The sequence below is a fragment of the Vombatus ursinus genome, unplaced genomic scaffold (assembly GCF_900497805.2).
Source record: "Vombatus ursinus unplaced genomic scaffold, bare-nosed wombat genome assembly UNPS02014417.1, whole genome shotgun sequence".
NCBI lineage: Eukaryota > Metazoa > Chordata > Mammalia > Diprotodontia > Vombatidae > Vombatus > Vombatus ursinus.
In genome coordinates, this window is record NW_020954195.1 from 533,604 (window position 1) to 550,880 (window position 17,277).

The following is a 17,277-nucleotide window of genomic DNA, read 5'->3' on the forward strand; positions in this document are numbered from 1 at the left end:
CCAATCTCCTTCTGAAAGAAATTCTCAAAGGAAAACTCCTAGAAATATTGTAGCCAAATTCCAGAGTTCCTAGGTCAAGGAGAAAATATTGCAAGCATCCGGAAAGAAACAATTCAAGTATTGTGGAAACACAATCAGGATAACACAAGATTTAGCACTTCTACATTAAGGGACCAAAGGGCTTGGAATATAATTTTCCAGAGGTCAACGGAGATAGGATTACAACCAAGAATCCCCTTCCCAGCAAAACTGAGAAGAATACGTCAAGGGAAAAAATGGATATTCAGCGAAATAGAGGACCTTCAAGCATTCTTGATGAAAAGACCAGAGCTGAATAGAAAATTTGACTTTCAAATATAAGACTCAAGAGAAGCATGAAGAGGTAAACAGGAAAGAAAAATCATAAGGGACTTATTAAAGTTGAACTGTTTACATTCCTACATGGAAAGATGATATTTGTAACTCATGAGACCTTTATCAGTATTAGAGTAGTTGGAGGGAAAAATTATATAGATAGATAGATTGATAGAGGGCACAGGGTGAGTTGAAGATGAAGGGGTAATATTCTGGAAAATAAAATTAAGGGGTAAGAAAGGATCTTACTGGGAGAAGGAGAAAGGGAGAGGTAGAATGGGTAAATTAAATTATCTCACATAAAACACAGAAGAAAAGGCTTTTACAGTGGAGCGAAAAGAGGGGAAGGTGAGAGGGAATGAGTGAATCTTATTCTCATTGGATTGGGCTTAAGGAGGGAATAACATACATACTCAATTAGGTATGGAAATCTATCTTATCCTACAGGAAAATAGGGGGAGAAGAGGACAAGAGAGCAGGGGGATGATAGAGGGGAGGGCAGATTGGGGGAGGGGGTAATCAGAAGCAAACACTTCTGAAGAGAGACAGGGTCAAAAGAGAGAATAGAATAAATGGGGGGCAGGATAGGATGAAGGGAAATATACTTAGTTTTTCACAACGTGACTACTATGGAAGTGTTTTGCATGACTACACATATATAACCTGTATTTAGTTGCTTGCCTTCTCAATAAGGGTGGGTGGGGAGGGAAGAAGGGAGAAAATTTGGAACCCAAAGTTTTAAAAAGAAATATTAAAAAAATTGTTTTCACATGCAACTGGGAAATAAGAAATACAGGAAATGGGGTATTGACATATATCCTGCCCCACAGGAAAATAGAAAGGGAAGGGGATAAGAGAAGTGGGGAGAGATAGAAGGGAGGGCAGATTATGGAAAGGAGTATTCAGAATGCATGCCATCTTGGGGTGGGGGGAGGGATGAGATGGGGAGAAAATTTGGAACTCAAAATCTTCTGCAAGTGAATGTTGAAAACTAAAATAAATTAATTAAAAAGTGCAAAAAAAAAAGTAGGCAGAAGCCAGACTAGAAAGAAAGGGGTTAAAGTGGCAGACAGGAGTCTGTATTCGTGTTTAATTAACCCTAAAGGAAGTAAACAGGGTGTTACTGTCACTTTTTTCCCCATTCAGAAATTGTATTTATTTATTTTTAACATTAAAAGAAAATGTCGAGTTCCAATTTCTCTCCCTCCCTCCTGCTCCTCCCCCATACGCTGCAAAGTGTGATACTCATTATGCATGTGAAGTCACGTAAGATGTATTTCCTATTAGCCATGCCACTGACCCTTCTTGAGCCAGGGAAGCTACAGAAGAAAACCAATGTTTTAGGAATACCAGTTTGACAGCCATGGAAAGGGTGGATTTGAGAGAGGAGCTGAGGTCAAATGCCTAGGAAGCAACCCAGACCCACAGCCAGAGCCCAGAGCTCTTGCAGGGTGCCAGGGAGGCCAGTGGTCTCTAGGCCTCAAGCCATCCCCTCAACCCTCTTCCTGCTAGGAATTTGTTCTTTTCTCCACCCAGAACATTCTCTTAGGCACGTCCTACTGGCTAGCTTCCATTCTCTGCCCTCTGATCAAGCAGGGGCCCACTCCTTTACTCTGCCCCTGTGAAGATAATTTAGATACCACTACTCAAATTAATCAGTGTCTGCTCAGTTCAGTATGATTTAATGGGATCAGCGATTGTGTTAGTGATTTGAGTAGAATTAAGTTTGAGTTACTTATGATAGTTAATGCTATAAGAAAAAGTTATGATTAATTAACTCACCTTGTATTGATGATTCTATTACTTGTGATTGATGGATGGGACAGATTTATGCTGTATTAGGTGTGTTATAAGGATTTATCTTAGCTTGTGCTCCTGTATTAGCACTGACGCCTCTCCCTCTCCACCCCCAACCCCCAATCACACTTCTAAGTGTACCATGCTTGAAATAAGGTTCATATGGCTTGTGGAAAGCTGATTTGTGGTAGCTTGTGGAAAGTGCTGACCATCTTTCCACAGCATATTAGTCACTGATGTTTGTTTGTGTTGAAAGTACCTGCTAAGATGCATTGTGGAAGGCCCAAGACCTGGCTGACAGAGTCCCATGACCTGCGGAAAGCCTCTGAATACTACTGACAAAGTATTAATGATTGATGGACATCTCTCCTGACCAAATATGGAGACTTCCTCCTTTAGCCAAATATGAGGTGATTTCCTCTGTTTCTCCCCCTTAGCCAATCATATGAGTCCCCTGCTCCTGGAGCTGACCAGTCATGAACTTGTAATGTTCATTAGTGACCTTTGAAGGTCAATAAAACCTCACAAATGGTGAGTAGAGAGGTCATCCTTGACCAAAAGGAAGGTCTTGGATCCAGTTAATTAGTGACCACCAGTCTCCCTAGTAAATTGACATGTGCTTAGAGCTCTGCCTCAGTTGCTTTTGTGGCAGATTAGATTTTTTGTGGCCCACAAGCTATACTTTGACACACTTATTGGGGCAGCTAGGTGGTGCAGTGGTTATAAGTGCTGGGCCTGGAGTCAGGAAGACCTCAGTTCAAATCCAGCCTCAGACACTTATAGCTGTATGACCCTGGGCAAGTCACTTAACCCTGTTTGTCTCAGTTTCCTCATCTGCAAAATGAACCAGAGAAGGAAATGGCAAAGCATTCTAGTATCTTTGCCAAGAAAACCCTAAATGGGGTCACGAAGAGTCACACTCAACAGAAATGACTGAACACAACAAATAGGATGTTTAGGCAGATATACCTAGCAGGTAAGACTGGAGTTCAGAAGAATATTCCCAGTGAGCAGGAGAGCTTGGATTCACTCAGAGAGCAAAGCATGTCTGTTATGCCAGAGTACTCAAAGCATTACGGTAGGTTAAACTCAGAGTGAGCCAAAAATGCCTTTCTCCTGAAATCCAGGTTTTAGGCCTTTCTCAGGTAAGGAGGGGGGCTCAAACTGGTTTGGGGAGGGGGCAAGCTGGTTTACAATATGTTCTCCAATTCACCAATTGATAGGCACCCATTTTTGGGCCATTTTTTTTTTTTTTTTTGCTATCACAGAATATGGATGCTCTGAGTATTTTTACTTTATTGATGTCTATTATCTATGTGCCTATATAGATACTAAAAGATTAATTACTTGATATGTGCCAGTCACTGTGCTAATGGTAGGAATACAAATTTAAGAAAGCAAGACAGTCCCTGCCCTCAAGCTTACATTCTAATGGGAGAAGCTGGAGGAGAAAGGGGACCTGGAAAGAGCTGGAGGTGTGGCACTCATGGACAGGAAGGGAGGTAAGGGTGGGCTCAGGCCAAAAGAAGGCAAGAGCTTCCCTGTAAAGATCCAGGGTGCTCCCAGAGGGTGGAATGCAGGATTCTGGTGGGGAGGTGGGAGAGATAGCAGGTGCGGACTTGTGGCTGGTGTTGGAAACACCGTGCGTGTGATTTTTTTTTCTTTTTTTGATCCCTTTGGCTGTGCAATTGCTGAGTTAAAGGGTGCAAAAAGTTTGATGCACTTTTCACATAGTTCTGGTGGTTTTCCTGAATAATTGGGTGAGTTCACAATTCCACAGCATAGGAGTATACCTCTATTCCATTTTTCAGCGGCTCCAAGAAGCTGTAGCATGTGCAGTGGCCACCCGCGATAAACCCTATCAGCAGACCGGCTCAACCAAGTTAAGGGCAGCTGGCAGGCTTTAAACCCATCGGTGGGTTAGGGGGATGCCTACCCCAAGCATGTGAAGACTTCTGACGGAATAGGTGGATGAGAATAATTTGTTCCCTTGGCCATGAAGGCGACCAAAGCAGGCGCCGTGGAGAGCTTTCGAAGACGCTCAGGTCATTCACTGCATCCTGCGTCATCACCAGTCGTCTTGACTTTGCCGCTGGACGTCGATGACTCTGGGAGAGAGGGTGAGGCTGGTGATGTGTGCACCTCTGCCTCACTTGAGTCCAATCACACAAGACCTAACTCATTCACGATGTCATTGGTCTTTGAAAATGAAGGATGAACAATTACTACTACTACTACTGGCCCCTTGCTCCTTGGGGTTATACCCCCGGGCCTGATGCCCTTTCTTGGGGGCCTTCAGAGCTTTCAGGCTGTCTGCAATCTTCTGCCAAAGCCTGGGGCCCTTTGCGGGGCTGAACAACTCGGCACGGCACCAGCTTACGGTCCCACCCTCCTACGCCTTAGGACAAGGTTGTCTCTCATCTGTGGCCAGCCCCCCCTCCCCAGCCTGGACTTTCCTCAGCCAGGCAAGGCAGCACAGCAGGCTCTGTGTCATCACAATAGCACTCGCAGGTAGTGGGGGGTTGCCAGGAGCATGACACAGGGTCCAAGAGGGAAGGGGGTCATGAGGGGGGAGCTCTGAAGCTGGCCATAGGGGAGGAAAGAGACAGACCTCCCACTGGCCTCAGCTCATCTTCTGCCCCCGGCCCAAAGTCCTCACAGTTCCTTAACACCTCGGTTCAGGAACATGCCTGGGTCCTTGGCAGCCCTGCTCTGTCTTGGTGAGTTCTAGGGGATTTAGGGAGGGGAAGTGGACTCCCAGATCACGCAGAACAGAATGCTCTGAGGCTGCAGGGCCAGAGGACCTGCACTTGACTCTTACCTTTGATGATTTCCCTGTGGGACCTTGGGCAGTCGGGTCACCTCCCCGGCCTCAGTTTCCTCACCTGCCAGATGACCTCTGAGATCCCTCCTGACTCTACTTCTATCATCCTATGACTAGAAGGCCTCCTCCAGAGTGGGTGGGGGGCTGAGGGTTTGGCTGTGGGTGGAGGAAACCTCTTTTCTCTCACTGGGTCCTCTCGGAGAGGGCTGTGTTTGAGCCAGGGAGTCACGGCACAGAAAGGTGAATCCTTTCTCTCAAACCCCCTTTTCTGCCTTCACAGCTTAGTATATAGATGACTGCTTGGCAGGCCCAGGGGTATTGAGGATAGGGATACCCAGCATCTAGGCGCTTTGAAGAGCTGAGGATGGAAGATGAATGGAGTGAACCAATAGATTAATCAGGGGCGGTCTCCTGGGATGGATTGGGGGGGTGGGGCATCTTGACCAAGGGCCATTCCATTTGGGAACCAAGTGAGGGGAGCTCTCCTTAATCCCAGTCCCAAGTCAGGCTGTACCCTAGCCCTCAGCTGACCCCTCCTGTCCATGGTTCCCTGTTTTTGAGGGAGACCCAGAGAGACTCAGGGAGAGGTTCCCTTGGGATGGAAGATTCTATCTGCTTCACTTTCAGAAACACTTCCCAAACCTTTCTTGTGGGCTGTGCCTGGCACTGTGATCCCCTGGGGAAAGTCCGTTGTTGTCCGCTGCCATGGTTCAGAAGAGGCCCAGAGGTTCCTTCTGGAAAAGGATGGGAGCACAGAGCTAAAAGACATGCTGGAAGTACCTGGGCCCTGGAAGGAGGCCAAGTTTTTCATTTCAGACATAGCAGCAGAGACAGCAGGTCGTTACCGGTGTCGATACCAGAGTCAAAACCACTGGTCAGAACTCAGTGATCCGTTTGAGCTGACGGTCACAGGTGAGGGGGATGAGCTTGGTCATGCCCCTCTCTCATGTCCTCCCCCTCCTGTGTCCCCTTCCTCCTGGAAGAAGAGTAAAGGAATCCCAGGTTAAGGAATCACAGAAAAAATACAGCCAGGAGGGACCCTAGGAAGCATCTAATCCAAGCTACTCACTTGACAGATGAGGAAACTGAGGCCCAGAGAGGGGAAGTGATTGGCTCAAAGTCACTCTGCTAGTTAGGGGCAGTCCTGAGATTCCTCCTAGGAAATCTGTCCCCACCCTATTGACCTCAGGAGGTGGGACAGAATAGAGAGGAATGGTAGAACTCAATCCAAATTTCAAAGAGGAAGGGAGGAGTCCCCCAGGTCATAGATATCTCCCTGGGACAGGATGCAAAGATGAGGCCAGCCCTCATTTCTAAAATGTATAGAGAACTGAGTCAAATTTATAAGAATGCAAGTCATTCCCCAATTGATAAGTGGTGAAAGGATATGAACAGGCAGTTTTCAGATGAAGAAATTAAAGCTATCAGTAGTCGTATGAAAAAATGATCTAAATCACTATTGATTAGAGAAATGCAAATCAAAACAACTCTGAGGTACCATATCACACCTATCAGATTAGCTAACATGACAAAACAGGAAAATGATAGATGTTGGAGAAGATGTGGGAAAATTGGAATACTAATGCATTGTTGGTGGAGTTGTGAACTGATCCAACCATTCTAGAGAGCAGTTTGGAACTATACTCACAGGGCTAGAAAAATGTGCAAAAACTTTGACCCAGAAATACCACCACTAGGTCTATATCCCAAAGTGATCATAAAAATGGGAAAAGGATGCACATGTACAAAAATATTCATAGCAGCTCCTTTTGTGATGGCAAAGAATTGGAAATTGAGAGGATGCCCATCAATTGGAGAATGGCTGAGCAAGTTGTGGTATATGAATGTAATGGAATACTATTGTGCTATAAGAAATGATGAGCAGGTGGACTTCAGAAAAACCTGGAAAGGCTTAAATGAACTGATGCTGAGTGAAGTGAGCAGAACCAGGAGAACGTTATACACAGTAATAGCCACATTGTGCGATGACTGACTTTACAGACTCATCTCCTCTCAGCAATGCAAGGATCCAAGACTACTCCAAAGGACTCACGATGGAAAATGCTATCCGTATCCAGACAAAGAGCTATGGAGTCTGAATGCAGATTGAAGCACATTATTTGATCTTTTTCTTTTTTTCTGTTTGTTTGTTTCTTCTTTCTCGTGGTTTCTCCCATTGGTTCTAATTCTTTTTTACAATATGACTAATGTGAAAATAGGTTTGATATGAATGCATACATAGAGCCTATATCAGATTGCATGCCATCTTGGGGTTGGGGAAGGGGTGAGATGGGGAGAAAATTTGGAACTCAAAATCTCATGGAAGTGAATGTTGAAAGCTAAAAATGAATAAATAAATTTTAAAAAAAGTAAAACAAACAAACAAGCAGAGATGAGGCCAGAGCTCCCCTTTGTTCAGGGATCTCCTTCTCTCCCTCTAGGATTGTACCCCAAACCTTCCATCTCAGCCAATCCAGGCTCCACTGTGACTATAGGACAGGATGTGACCTTGCATTGTGAGTCACAGCTCAGGTCTGACAGATATGTTCTCTATAAGACAACTGGGGCCAACGCGCCCCACGCACTGGTCTCCACTGATTACAAGGCCAACTTCCTATTCCCCACTGTGATGGTCTCCCATAGTGGCACATACCTATGCTACAGTTTTGATAGTGACTTCCCCTACCTCTGGTCAACACCCAGCGATACCCTGGTGCTCAAGATTTCAGGTAAGGAGGCGGGGTAGGGAGATCCCCAAGCCCAGCCCCAGGTCCTCTGAATATGTCCCACAGGACCGGAGGATTGACTGCTGCCCAGGGTTCTTCTCCTAGTGGGGTACACAGGCAAGGGACGGGGATCTGTAGGAGGTTTATTATCACCCAGGGGGTGGGCGGGCTACAAGTAGTCAGGGTCTTTTCCTTCCTTCAATCTGTCCTCAGCCCCACACTTTCCCAGTCCCTAGGACGTCAGTCAATGACCTGTGTAGCTCAGTGAATCCAGAGTAAGTACCATAGAGACCCAGGAGAGAGGAGAGGTAGGCCCAGCTTCTTCTCATCTTTCTCCTTTTCCCCAACCAACAGGCTCTAAGGAAGGGAACTTACAACAGGAGACTCCTAACGATGGTGAGTGACGAAGTACCTCCCCACTCCCCTGAGGGGCATCTGGGGACAGACCCTGGCTGGCTGTTGGGGCGTGGGAGGAAGCTACAGATCTGTGCCTCTTTCCAGGTTTCTGTACCAGTAACAGCTTCTCCTCTATTCCCTTTCTTCCCTTCTCCAAGAGTATATGTCTGCACACCATAACTTCATCAGCTTCTGGCTGTTATTAGCTGGTATAACTTTGGTCATCCTGGGGGCTCTGATGAATGAAGCCTGGAGACACAGGGGGTCAGCCCAACAGCAAGTAAAGAAACCTCTTGCCGGTCCCTAAGGCCACAGATAGAGTGAATCAATAAAGAATCTGGGGGAATTTCTTGCCTGATCTTCTGTGGTCCAAGGGTATTCCACTTGGGAGCCAGGTGAGGGGGACCCTTCCCAAGCCCATGCTGTCCCCCAAGCTCCCAGCTAGCTCTTTTCCTGGCTTCCCTATTCTTATCCCAGGTACCGCTATCTTCTCAGTATCTCTGGCCAGGTATTCAATGAGCTGCCCCATGTGTTATGCAAGACAGGTATCATGGCCATAACCAACTAACCAAGGTCAGTCTCATGAGCTGCTGCTCAAGGTCAAATGACAAGGTGTTAGGAGCGTCCACAGGCTGGAGCAGCCCAGCTCCAAGGTCTCGGCCCTGAGGGGGCAGCCCTAATCAGCAAGGCCAGCGCAGGCCTGGGCATCCTGCCCTCTGCTCCTCCTCCCAGTCCACTTGCCTCCTTTGTGATCTGGCCACTTAGCATCGGGGGGGGGGGGGGGGGCCAGCAGCAGTCCTGAGGCAAAGGTTAGATAGTTCTTGCCTACACAGAGCTTCCATTTTACAGGGCTGACAATATGATCACGGCTATATAGATAAAAGATAGCCATAAAATAAAAATAAATGTGAGGGGAGGAGGTTATTGGAGCTGAGTGTTCCAAGAGGCGGGGGTGTGATCAGCCAGGAAAGACAGGCTGAAGCCAGATTAGGGAGGACTTTGTATTTTATCCTCCAGGCAAAAAGAATGGCCTCATTCAGAGCAGAGGCTTGGGCCCACTCCCCTCTCTCCCCCTACTCCCCCTGCTTCACCAGCTGCCTCCTCAGCTCCTCCCCAGGTGTCCTGTAGATGTCTCTAACTCAACAGGACAAAAACAGGACTCCATCCCCCTCACCCCCACCCTGATCCTCTTCCTTAATTTCCCTGTTGCTGTTGAGGGTGTCGCTATCCTCATCCTCCCAGGGACGACCCGGCTTCATAGCTTTGGAATGCTCCTCTGTGTCACCCTATGAATCCAAACAGCTAATCAAATTCGGGGGGGTTCTCCCACCACTGCATGTATGGGACTCCCCCTACTACCCTGAGCCACCACCCTAGCTCAGGCCTGCTACCTACCTTAGTCTAGCGGTCTCACTAGATGCTATGCCTCCAGGTGCTCCTCGGTTCACCTGCTAGAACTATCACCTGAAGGCTCTGCCCCAACCCCCCAGGTCTAAAACCCTAAGACCTGAGCTCCTCCCCTAGCACATAGTAGGCATTGAATGCACAAAAATTGTAATTCTCTTTGCCTCTAGGGCTTTAAGGCATACACAAAATGTCCTAACAGGAAGTCCATGAAACAAATGATAGAAACATTATTTGCCTCATTTTATAATCAAGGAAACTGAGGTGCAGACAAGAGAAGTGAGTATCAAGAGTCACACCTGGTCTCCTTACTGAGCACTTACCATGTGCCTGGCACCAGAAACAAAGAGGGAAACATTTCAATAAGTACACATCTCACGGGCATCAGGGGAGATCCCCATGTACCTATGTATCTCAGTGGTGCCAGACCCACCCATAAGAAGGCCAGCGGTGAGTGTTAGGCCACTGACCACAAGAGGCATTCAGCTAATATACCTGAGGTGGCCAGGAACTTCTTTGAGGGAGGAGAAAGTCCACACACTCCCAGAGAGTTCACAATAATAACCAGACCCACATATTTTACAATATGTACCCAAGGAGACCAGAAATCCATCATGAGGCGCTGAGAGAGATTATAATAAACATAACCGGAGGCGACCAGATCCCCCCAATCCCACAGCCTCCAGCTTGCCTGGAGACCTCTAAATAGGGGTCAGGGATGGTCCAAGATGGGACCATTGCTGGAGGAAGTGGGCAAGACAGGAGCAATAATGTGTTCTGGGACCTGTGCTGGAAAGCAGTTCGGGGTTTTGAGAGAGAGAACAGGTTGTTCAGAACTTGAGTTTGCTTTCCAAATCTCCTTTGGCCTGGAAACACACCCTCTGGATGTTTATCCAAGTTGGGATTTTAAAAAGTCTTGAGAATAATGGCCAGTCCCTACTTCTAGCCCAGCCCTCACCACCAGTGGGAGATGGCTCCAGGGGAGAAGGAGCTAGCCATCCCCCCAAGTGCTCCATGAGAACAGGCAAGCCCACCTGGCTCAGATCCCAAGGGAGGTCTGGGAGGGACCTCTAGGGAGAGCCAGGAGGAGCCTGTACCGGCAACTGCAAGCCACTGGACAGCCCCCCAAGAGAGTTCTCACCACCAAGGTCTTTGGCAACGTCAAGTGGTTCCATCTAAGAAACTGATAGACTTTGGATCGGTGGGAATCCCATCCAAGAAGAGACAGCACCATCTGCTTCCTGGTACCCTAAGGACCGTGGGACCTTTCTGTCTGAATTGGTTCCGAAACGTTCTCTCCGTGCTGTCTCCGCCATTAGAATGTGAGCTTCTTGAGGGAAGAGGCTGTTTCGCTTCTCTGTTTGTATACAGTAAGTGCTTAGCAAATGCTTTCTAGGTTTTGGGAGGTTCATTCATTCATGAAAAAAAATGTTAAACAGCACAGAGCTCTGGGCCTTCCTCTGGAGAGCCACCTCCTTTGGTCTGGTAACATTCACTTGATTCTACCGGCGTGGTGCCTATCCCATGGCACCTTCCCTACATAGAGGAGGTAGCCATCTGGAGGAGAAGTCAGTTTAGAACAGTGAGTAAGGGGGGATAACCCAAGCCGGCATTAGAAGGAAACGTGTCCCGGAGGAAGAGGTCTGGAGAGATGTCCAGGCCCTGTCCTCATCCTGGGGTTCGCAATCTTAGGCTGGTCCTAGTGCTGAGATGACAGACAAAAAACAAGCCTGCCTCTGCGGTAGGTGGTCCTGGGGTAAGGCATCAGAATCTGCTGCGCATAGATGAGTTGCTACATAATATATTCCAAAAAATACAAAGTAATTTCAGGGGTTGGGGTGCACCAATAGCTAGGGCACCAGGAGAAGTTCCATGAGCACTTGAGCTGAGCCTTGAAGGGATGTAAGGATTCCAAGAGGTAAAGGCAGAAGGGAAGGCATTCTAGGCCTAGGGGATAAGCTAGTGCAAAAGCCTGGAGGTGGGAGATCAGAGGATATTCGATCTAAGCGAGAAGGAACTTCAGGGGCCGTCCAGGTGAAGAAAGTGAGGCCCAAGGAAGTTGTCCAAAGTCACACAGGTGGTAATTGTCAGAGGTGGGATTTGAACCCAGGACCCAGGCTTTGTCCACTACAAGCTGAGAGCAAAGCCAGGAGGCCTATCTGGCTGGAATATAGACTGCACAAGGGGAAGGAACAGACGTTGGAGCTGGGTCACAAAGGACTTTAAATACAAAATGAAGAGTTTGCCTTGGACCCTAGAGGCAAGAGGGAGCCTCCAAGTTTCTTTGAGCAGGGGAGTGATGTGGCCCCACCTATACTTTGGGAAAGTCTATTTGGCAGCTCAGTGGAGGCTGGCTTGGCGAAAGGAAAGACAGGGGAAGCTGTGGGTCCAGGCCACGTAGGCCCAGGCCATGTGGGCAGCCAAGAGGCTCCTCTGGTCACGTGGGGCCTGGCACTGGCGCTGCCCCAGGGGCGCACACAGCTCAGAAGAACCTTCTCCCTATGCCTAGCACCCACCAGGGGACTGGCCGGAACCCCGGGGAGACAAGGGGAATCCGAGAACAAAACCCCCCAAGACCAAGTCTTGCCCCTGCCTCACTGTGAAGCTTCAGGTCAGCCAGTTCTCTCTGGACCTCCGGCTCACCTCGGGTTCCATCTGTAATGTCTTTTAGGAGCACAGACCGGAAAGCTCAGCAGAACCAGTGACCTTGGGCTAGTGGGGAGGAGGCCTGGGCCCAGAAACTGTCACTGCTCCAGGCCTGAGAGATTTGAGGCCCCCAGACTCAGCAGAGCTGCCCCAAGTCCTGGGCAGCTGCTGAGGGGTACAAGTTGAGACCCCAGGAGGGGCTGTGTTACTATGGGAGGACCCCTGGTAATTGGTCCTTTGTCTTCCAGCAAAATTAAAAGGGCCTGGGGATGTTTCCCTGAAGGAAGAGAAGGCTGGTGGGGGGGGGGGGGTGGTGGTGGTGGAGAGGACAGCTGCCGCTAATATCTGAAGGGCTGTCATGTTGGGGAGTTTTGGCTCAAGGCCTCTCCACCCCAGTAAGGAGAGCTGGGGGACATTCCCAAGAAGTCACTATAGGCAGTTTACTAAGGATGAGACTGCCTCACAATGAGAGGGCTGCCTCAGGAGTTGGGAGGGTGCTCCCTCCAACCCAGAGGCTCTAAGCAGAGGCTGGACAAGGCCCATTCATTGTCAAGGGGGCTCTTGCTCAGGTCTGGGCTGGGCCGGAAGCTGCTTTCCAACTGTCTGAGATTCCAGGACTCTGGGGACCACTGGGGCCCTCAGATTCTATTTGCTGAAGGGGTAGGGGCCAAAGGCTGTGTTGGAGTCAAAGCCAAGGGGGCCCAGAATGAGCCTGTCTTCCAATAGCAGTGATAGCCAGTGTATGACACTGGTCCTGCCTCAGGCCATCCTACTGACTAGAGCCCTGGGACCAGCCCACATGGTGGTGACCCTCCTGAGGGCCCACTGCACTCTGGCCTGAGAGTATGGAGAAATGGAAGGAGCCTTGGTGGGGCCAGAGGCCTGGTGTGCAGGGAGGCAAGCAGTCCCAATGTCACCTTTTCCGGGGGTCTCTCAGAGTGAGCCCTTCTTACTTGGGAAGTTTGGCAATGTGGGGAACTCTCAGAGTAGGGGTGAGGGGACCGCGTTTGAGGGGCCATGCCCCTCTGATTCCCTCCTCACAAATTTTATCTCCCACCCCTGCCCTGCAACAATGAGGGTGTAGCACATAAAATGTTGGTCTTTGTGTCCAGGGAGTTGTGAATTTAATTCCTACCTTTGACACTTATTGACTAAATGACTTTGGGTTACATTACTTAAGCTCTGTCTGACTCATTTTCCTCATCTATAAAACAAAGAATAATAACACCTCCCTCCCAGGACAGTTATAAGGCTTAGACGAGATAATGTGTGTAAAACACCAGTAGCAGCATTACTGAAGGACCCCCCCCCCCCAAGACTGCCCTCATTCTCAGGTGGAAACTCTTCTTATCTTCTTTCGCTAGGCCCAGCCGGGCACCCACAAGAGGAACTGGAAGGACTTCAGGTCCCTAAGGCCAAAGAGCTAATTTTGCAAGAATTTGTCCAAGGTCCCATGGAGCCCAGCCACACCCTCTGACCAGCAGAGGCTCTTGCCCAGGGCCTGACAACTTCCCTAGCCCAGTGCTTCTTCATGCATTCATTCATGCATTCATTCATTCATGCATGCACGTGAATGCACGCATTCATTCTCTTTCTCTAAGCAGTCAGGAGCCAGGCCCCTGAGATCCCTTGGCCTTACTGTTTCTTGTCTCCTGGTCCTGCCACCCAGTTCTTTGCCCCTGCCAGACTGGAAGGGGTCTCTGGAGGCGACTTGGGACGTCTGCACTGTCTTCTGCAGAGTTCCTGAGCTGGTTCCTTCCGAACCTTCTACCTCATTCCCTGTAGCTACTGTTGGGGCAGAAGCTGGGTCAGGGAACACCAGCCGGGGGCCAGCCAGGCCTCTCAGTGATCTGTCTGTTTGTATTCGGTTTGGGGATTAGTGATGTCTGGGTGGCTGGGCAGGCAGGGTGTGATGGAGCTGGCCTGTCCAGGGAACCTTCTAAGAGAAAGAGCCGCCCTTCCCACCCGGCAGCAGGTGGGACAACTCACCTTTTGTCAGGATCAGGGGGGTCTACCTCATCTCGGCTGGTTTCAAGAGGGACCCAGGACTGGAGGGACAGGAGGGGAGAGAGAATCATTTTTTTTCCCTATGGAAACCTTCCTTGTGAATTGGTCGGGGCATTCTGGAAAGCAATTTGGAGCTTTGGCCCCCAGGTCATGGAACTGTGCGTACCCTGTGGTCCAGCTATATCAGTAGTAGGCCTATGTCCCCAAAGAGATCAAAGAAAGAGCAGGAGGTCCCATGGCACAGAAATGTTCAGAGCAGCTCTTTACATTGTAGCCAAATACTGGAAAGTAAGGGGATGGCCACCTATTGGGGAAAGGCTAAGTAAATGATGGCGCATGAATGAAACGGGATAGAATTGTCCCATAAGAAGTGGGAAACAGACAGTTTCAGAGGAAGTTGGGGAGAAGTGAAGCAGAGAGGTGGCCTGACAGGAGCCGTCTATAATGAGAACCGCTTTCTAGAGAGAGCTGCGTCATTGTACTGATCTGCTGCAATGCCAGAGGCTCAAAGCTGGAATTTGCAGGCCAGCCACAGGGGAAATGCTGGGAAATGCCATTGCCGGCCGGGCCAGGGGAGGAATCTGGTAGGCTGGACTATGCACTTATGCTATAGACCTCTTTGTTTCAGCTTGTTTTCACTGTTCTATGGGGCAGGGGACGGGGAGAGGGGGAGGAGAAAGGAGAGAAAAAGGCTAAAAAGAAACCTCTACAATGAGGGGCCATTTGGGGGGCCCCAGGCCAGTGGCATCCCCTTGACTCCCTCCCTGTGAGGAGGCTGCAGGGTCCCAAGCTCTGAGCTGTCAGTACTGATGAGGTGCTTAGAGATCCCACCACCCCACACATCCATCGCAGAGATGGGGGACACAGGGAAGGGCAGGACCAAGACCTGGCCAGTGTCTGCCAAGCAGGACTACACCCAAGAGCTCCTTGCTGCTTCCCACACCAGCCCTTCGCAAGCCTCAGGCTGGAGTCCGAGGACGCTGCCAACTCCTTCTTGGTCCTTCTCTGTCCTCTCAGGCTTCCTGAGTGCTAGGGCTCAGCTAGAGACTCCCGGAATGTCAGAGCTGGAGCAGCCTCAGGACCCTCTGGGCCCAACCCTGCCTGAGCTGCACCAGGAGGAGAGCCCACCACCCCTGGGGTGGCCTGCCCCACTCTGGGACAGCTCTGGCTGGGAGGAAGTCCTTCCTGGTCCGCGTCAACCTCTTCACTTTCCCCACTGCACTTGGGACTGTCCTGTGGGGCTCAGGAGAACCAGCTCCATCCCCACCTCCTCCTCTGGATGCCCTGAGATAGAGGAATCTCAAAAAACCCTCTGAGACTGCATCTCTTTCAAGCCGTAGGCTGCCTTGAGATAGACACATTGTCCCTTCAGAGGGAAGGGAGTGGAAGGGGGAGAGGGGAAGAGAGAGAGAGGCAGAGAGACAGAGAGACAGAGACAGAGACAGAGAAGAGGCTAAAGAGAAGGAGATAGGGTATCAGAAGTAGGAGGGACAACAGGACAGAGATTGAGAGGGCAGGATCTGAGCCACAGAGACACAGAGCGAAGGTCTCTCAAATGGGGAGAAGGCCCGAGAGTGACAAAGAGACAGAGACAAGGGGAGATGGAGTCACGTATGTGGGTAGAGAAAGACATAGGAATGGTGAGAGCCGGAGATTGGCAGAAAGATACAGGAATGGTGAGAGCCAGGAAAGAGAGAGAGGGAGGGAGACAGAGAGAGATTTAGAGACAGAAAGAGAGAGACAGAGACAGAGGCAGAGGTTAGACAGTCAGACAGACAGAGACAGAAAGAGACAGAGAGATAGAGAGTGAAAGAGAGAGACAGAAAGAGAATGACAGAGACAGAAGCAGAGAGATAGAGAGGGACAGAGGGACAGAGACAGGGATAGAAACAGACAAAGAGAGCCAGAGATTAACAGAAAGATACATGAACAGTGAGGGCGAGGAAATAGAGAGGGAGGGGTCAGAAAGAAAGACAAACAGGGGAAGGAGACCCAGAGAGAGGCAGGGGGAGGGCCTTCAGGGGCGGAGGACCACTGCTCTCTGGGTTAATCTGGGGCTGGGTTAATCATTGGTGGCTCACCAGACTCACCCTCCCTGTGCCTGGGCCTCTCCTCCTCACTTCTCTGCTATCAAGGATGGGGCTGAGGGTGACAGCCCTTCTCCTCCTTCTGCCCTTGGCAGCCCTGTGGCTGTTGCCATGGCCGTGGCAGTGCCTGTGGCTGATACCTACCATAGGGCTCCCGTGGCTTTCTCAATGGCTCCCTGAATCTCTGGTCCAGAGCTTCCCAGCCTGGATCCGCTGGCTGCCAGAAGATGTGGCCTACATAGGCAACCTCCTATACATCAATCTGGCCCACAAGGTTTTTTATACATCCTTAGTGGACCTGTTTGAGGCCCGGGCCCGGGCTAATCCAGACCGGCTGATGGTGGTGGACGCAGCCTCTGGCCTCCAGGTGAGCCTGGGGGAGATGGATCACAAGAGCTGCCAAGTGGCCAGGGCCCTGGGTGCAGCCTTCCATGGGTCTGTGGGGCTGAAGGAAGGAGATGTGGCTGCCCTGTTTTTCCTCGGGCCCCAAGGCATCTCTACCCTCAGTCTCTGGTTTGGCCTCAGTAAGCTAGGCTGCCAGGTCGCCTGGATCAACCCCCACATCCGAGGGCCCCCCCTCCTCCATGCTGTGCTCAGTGCTGGGTCCTGCATCCTTTTGGCTGACCCAGGTAGGTTAGTGTGTGACAGAGCCCATCCATCTGAAAGTCTGCCCTTGTGTCTGCTTGTGAGCTTGACCCTGGCTCTGCCTCTGGCTCTGCCCTTGTCCCTGACCCTGGCTCTGCCTCTGCCCCTGCCTCTGCCCCTGCCCCTGTCACTGACCCTGGCTCTGCCTCTGACTCTGTCCCTGACCCTGGTTCTGCCTCTGCCCCTGTCCCTGGCTCTGCCTCTGCCCCTGCCCCTGGCTCTGCCTCTGCCTCTGTTCCTGACCCTGCCTCTACCCCTGTCCCTGGTTCTGCCTCTGCCTCTGTCCCTGACCCTGCCTCTGCCTCTTCCCCTGCCCCTAGCTCTGCCTCTGCCTCTGTCCCTGACCCTACCTCTGTCCCTGCCTCTGTCCCTGCCCCGACCCTGCCTCTAC

At 50.3% G+C, this 17,277-nt stretch overlaps 2 protein-coding genes across 2 annotated transcripts in view; both read left to right on the plus strand.

The window, feature by feature from the left end:
* Positions 1-4,822: 4,822 nt before the first annotated feature.
* LOC114042385 (platelet glycoprotein VI-like) lies at positions 4,823-8,433 on the plus strand. The gene is made up of 6 exons (XM_027861069.1): positions 4,823-4,871; positions 5,180-5,215; positions 5,603-5,887; positions 7,417-7,704; positions 8,056-8,097; positions 8,256-8,433. Exons 1-6 carry the CDS (start codon positions 4,838-4,840, stop codon positions 8,402-8,404), a joined length of 834 nt encoding a protein of 277 aa, XP_027716870.1. The 5' UTR covers positions 4,823-4,837; the 3' UTR covers positions 8,405-8,433.
* Positions 8,434-16,269: 7,836 nt separating this feature from the next.
* SLC27A5 (solute carrier family 27 member 5) overlaps positions 16,270-17,277 on the plus strand; it is a 7,966-nt gene continuing 6,958 nt past the window's right edge. Inside the window, exon 1 of the mRNA XM_027861087.1 lies at positions 16,270-16,870. Coding sequence (XP_027716888.1) covers positions 16,291-16,870 — 580 coding nt within the window. The 5' untranslated portion in view covers positions 16,270-16,290. The remainder of the gene's footprint in view (positions 16,871-17,277) is intronic.